Source organism: Marmota marmota, unplaced genomic scaffold (assembly GCF_001458135.2).
Source record: "Marmota marmota marmota unplaced genomic scaffold, marMar, whole genome shotgun sequence".
Lineage (NCBI taxonomy): Eukaryota > Metazoa > Chordata > Mammalia > Rodentia > Sciuridae > Marmota > Marmota marmota.
In genome coordinates, this window is record NW_026000130.1 from 8414931 (window position 1) to 8419801 (window position 4871).

At 46.8% G+C, this 4871-nt stretch overlaps 1 protein-coding gene across 1 annotated transcript in view; it reads left to right on the forward strand.

Annotated features, from left to right (window-relative positions):
- Positions 1-3377, forward strand: part of Crkl (CRK like proto-oncogene, adaptor protein) — a 39812-nt gene extending 36435 nt beyond the window's left edge. Inside the window, exon 3 of the mRNA XM_015500360.2 lies at positions 1277-3377. Within this exon, the coding sequence (XP_015355846.1) occupies positions 1277-1327 (51 nt within the window). The 3' untranslated portion in view covers positions 1328-3377. The remainder of the gene's footprint in view (positions 1-1276) is intronic.
- The last annotated feature ends 1494 nt before the right edge of the window (positions 3378-4871 follow it).

Consider the following 4871-nt stretch of genomic DNA (forward strand, 5'->3'; position numbering starts at 1 on the left):
GGGGTGGGGTGGAGAGTAGGAAGTGATGGAGATTGAGGTGAGGCCCAGCAACAGAGTTACCCTTCTCCCGCGCAGTTCCTGGGACCATTGCATTTGCCATTTCAGGTCTTAGACTTTCAGCCCTAAGTAACCTGTGTCCTTGTAACCCGAAGAGAGGCATAGGAGTGCCAGGCTCTACAAACGGGCATGGTGGCACACCAGCATCTCTGGAGGCTGAGGCAGAAGGATCGCAGGTTCAAAGCCTCAGGAATTCAGCAAGGCTGTAAGCAACCTGGTGACACCCTTTCTCAAAAATATGAAAAGGACTGGGTCTCGCCAGCTGCCCGCACTGACAAGATGAGCTGGGTTCAAAAGAGCTGGCTGCAACATTAAGCTAAGAAAATGTTGAGAAATCACACAATACAGAAGTACTTTTCATGTTGAGGATAAGATGGCTCTGCAACCTTAAGGGTCAACTTCTATGCTGAAAGGCATTGGAAAGAGCGTGCACCCTGAATCTCTTTATTTTTATGGGGGGGCACCCACAAAAGAGATTCAATGGAATGTTCTTCACCAAATAAAGCAGGGGATAAGATTTCAAAGGTGGAGTCTTGCTTTGTGATGTCAGCAGATTGATTGACATCTTGGCAAGTCACACCCATTTCAGGTACTATGTGGGATCACAGAGTGAGGGGAGAGGCACACTTATATCACACAGACCAATCAGCGTGCAATGCCAGACCTGTTCCCTTATAGCTCCAATATGCATAGTTCATACACACAGCCTATGGGTGGCTTGTGACAGCTGGGGATGTGACTCTGGTTAAACATCCTTGGGTTTAATCCCTGGTACAAAAAAAAGAAGAAAAGAAAAGCGGGGGGATGGACATTAAAATGGGCGTAGGCATCAGAGGGCTGGGAAGTGGGTTTGGCTAGGACAGAGATCCAAAGAGGGCAGTCCCCAGTCAGCTAGGGGGAAGCTGTGTAGCTGCAAAGTCCAGGAAACAGAGTGGATATTCTGCCCAGAAACTGCCTCTAAGGCAGGTACCAAGAGGAGCAAGGGACAGGNTGGTTAAACAAAACAAGAACAAAATACCTTACCCTGCTACATTGCTCCTCCTTGACCCCTCCATCCCAATCCTCCTTCATCTCAGGCCCCTACCCAGAACCTAAAGCACAAACTGGACTGGACTGGCACATTCTGAGTTCCCCAGAATTTGCCTTCCTTCCTCCTTGACTGCCCACACTGTTCCCTCTCCAAAATTGCCTTCTCCTCTCCTCTGATGAACTCCTACAGGCCTGTCTGTCCTCAGTTCCTGCCACCTCCCTCCATGAGGATTGGAAGTAGCACTGACTATCCCAGAGCTTGGAAAAAGAACAAAATAGGCAACAAATTCAGCAACTCAAGGAGGGTTAAAGCTGGCCTGAAGAGGCTGGCGGAACTGAAACTGGCCTGGAACACCTAGTTGGAAAGCTCCAGATAATCTGGTGAGTGCTAGGGATACAGTGGTCAGATCTATGTAGACCTGGGCTGGGAAGAGGCTGGGCTGCAATTGCCAGGATGAGGCAAGGAGTCAAGGATTGGGGTGGGAGATGAGGCTTTGTCCAGTCTCCCCAACCTAGGGAATCTTCCAATCTACACTTCCGATGAAAAAATAACCATGCTGCTGGGGACATCATTCAACATAGATCAGATGATGGTCATGCTGTACCAGCCTCTCAATGTTTACTGGGATTAGTTATTTAAAATGATGTCTCCCCAACAGGAAATCCACCTCAGCCTTTAGGAAAAAGGCCAGAATCTTGTTTCCCACCAGAACAAAGTTCAGCGAGGGACCTTGTAGACATCAGACTGGCCTCCAGGGGGCAATAGTGTCAACCCCAACATTAGCTATTGAAGTTCCTTATTTTCTTAGCTAAAAAAGGACCTTCAGCCAGCACTGAAAATCAAACCATGGAAAACACACAGCCACAAAAGCCCTATGGGATGGAGAATGCCTGTAATCCCAGAAACTGTAAAGACTGAGGCAGGAGGATGGCAAGTTCAAGGCCAGCCTTAGCAGCTTAGTGAGACCCTCAAAACTTAGCAAGACACTGTCTCAAAAAAGTTCTAAGGATAAATTCCCATTAATTTGATCCTCAGTACCACAAAAATGAAATAAAAATAAAAAAGGACCTGCATACCTCTTCTTGGAAACCCTAGGGTGATAGAAGTAGGGAACGGGAAACTGACAGAAGGAAGTAAAGGTAAAGAAGTCCAGGACAAGCTTGCTGCATGGTGGGGTGCTCCAGGACTGGAGGTGCCTAGGGATTCATCTTTCCCAAACTATATGCTGATTCCTGTTACTGCTTCTCCAATCTCAACCCCCACCCTATTTTGGGGGTGTCTGCTGGATCTGGAGTCTCTCAACTACCCCAGGTCACCTCACCACATTTGGTACTGTAAAGGCTGCTAGAATGCTGTTGCCTTTCTAAAATGAATCTTGGGGCAAGATCAGGACAACAGGCTGCCCAAGGCTTAGAGCCTTCCTGGGTCCTCCTGGGCTCTCTAGTCCACATGCACCAACCCCAAACTGGAGGACCCTTTATGAGGCACTTTTCCTAGACTGCTTTTGTTCTATGAAGATCTTGCATCTTCTGCCCTTTGGGACAGCAAGAACCTTGAGCCCAGACCCCAGGGCCAAGAGTGTCATGATAAAATTGCCCTATATCAGGGACTGTACTTGTACCATGTCAGAATGTCTCTTGAGGTTATCAGCCTCCTCAGGCCCCCACTGTCTTGGCCCCACAGTTTAATCACTGGCACCCCAAACTCAGCAGCCTGCACCTCACTTCCTGAGTACCCCCTATGTTCCCTGCCTGGCTCTGCACCTGTGAGGATGTCCTGACAGCAGTCCCAGAGGGAGGACACTACAATTATACCATGTGTCCTAGGGAAGCTGGGGCAGAGGGGTTCACTGACTGCCAGTATCACAGAGAGGAACCTGAATTCTGCACTGGAGACCATGCAGCCTTGGCAGGCCTCTACCCTACTACTCCCACACCTCCACATTTTAGTCCAGCACAGCAGAACAAGCCTGACAGGGTTCAAGTCTTGGCTCTGCCATGTTCCAGCTTTGTGGCCTTGGGGAGTCCCCAAGTTTTAGGGCTGGGATGTGGCTCAGTAGTAGAGCACTTGCTTAGCATGTATAAGAACCTAAGTTCAATCCCCAGCATTGCCAAAACGACAATAACAACAACAACAAAAAGGAACCTTAGTTTCCCCATCTTTAAAATGGAGATGATACAAAGAGAGCCTTCCTCTTGGGTTATTGTGAAGGTTAAAAGAATAAATGCATGTGTGGGCTGTGGCTGTGGCGCAGAGGTAGAGCGCTTGTCTTGCACATGCGAGACCCTGGGTTCGATACTCAGCACCACATAAAAATAAATAAAGATATTGTGTCCAACTACAACTAAAAAATAAGGGGCTGGGGATGTGGCTCAAGTGGTAACGCGCTTACCTGGCATGCACAGGGCGCTGGGTTCGATCCTCAGCACCACATACAAATAAAGATGTTGTGTCCACGGAAAACTAAAAAAGTAAAAATATTTAAAAAAATCTATCTTAAAAAAATTTAAAGGGGCTGGGGATGTAGTTCAAGTGGTAGCGCGCTTGCCTGGCATGCACAGAGCGCTGGGTTTGATCCTCAGCATCACATAAAAATAAAATAAAGATGTTGTATCCACCTAAAACTAAAAAAATAAATATTAAAAAAATTCTCTCTCTTCTCTCTAAAAAAATAAAAAATAAAATACAAATAAATATTTTTTTAAAAAAGAATAAATGCATGTGAAGTCATAGCCATGGTTATTTATGTGGTACGCTGTCTTTCTGGCTAGGGTTAGGGTGGTATGGGGGTAGGGCAACAAGATTGGCTAGTTGGAAGGCCAAGGGCACCAGGCCCAAGCAGCCCAGTAATGGGACCCCTCCTATGGCACTGAAAATCACACCATGGAAAACACACAGCCACAAAAGATTGGCCTGAGCCTAGTTACATGGGCCCCACATCACCTGCCCTGAATGTGACCCATGTAGGCCCTGGTTCTGCCACCAGGCAAGATTCAGCAACCCTCCCCTGCAGCCACCTTCCCATCTGTAAAATGGGTTGGGAGGAACTGGAGGGCCATGCTTGCCTCACAACAGAATTGGTGGATCCTGATGTGTTCAGTGATGGATGTGACCTCACTTCCTTGGAATGTAAGTTATACATTAATGCATTCCAATGGTAACTATGGCTGAGCAGGGTGGTCACAAGATTCCTGAGAGTTCAAAGCCAGCCTCAGCAATGGGGAGGCACTAAGCAACTCAGTGAGACCCTGTCTCTACATGACATACAAAATAGTGCTGGGGATGTGGCTCAGTGGTTGAGTGTCCCTGAGTTCAATCCCTATTACTTTAAAAAAAAAAAAAAAAAAGTAGCTATGGTTCCAGTGTGCTGAGGGGACAAGTTTTACCTGACCACTTTACAGGGATGGATTAGAAGAGATGGACATAATCAGAACAATCCTAGCACCCAGGTGCTAGGAGCCAGAACAAGGTGGTCTGATCAGGTCTAAAGAAGCTGGTCAGGGAGCACTTCCTGGAGGAGGGAGCACAAGGTGCACCATGATTTATGGAGAACCAGGAAGTTCTGAAATAATGACAGGTGGAAAAAGAAAATGTAATAAAATAGCATTTAAGACAGACTGTGAGGTTGGGGTTGTGGCTCAGCGGTAGAGCGCACGCCTCACACGTGTGAGACTCTGGGTTCGATCCTCACTCAGCACCACATAAAAATAAATAAGTGAAATAAAGATATTGTGTCCAAATACAACTAAAAAAAAAAAAAAAACATTAAAAAAAAAAAAAAAAA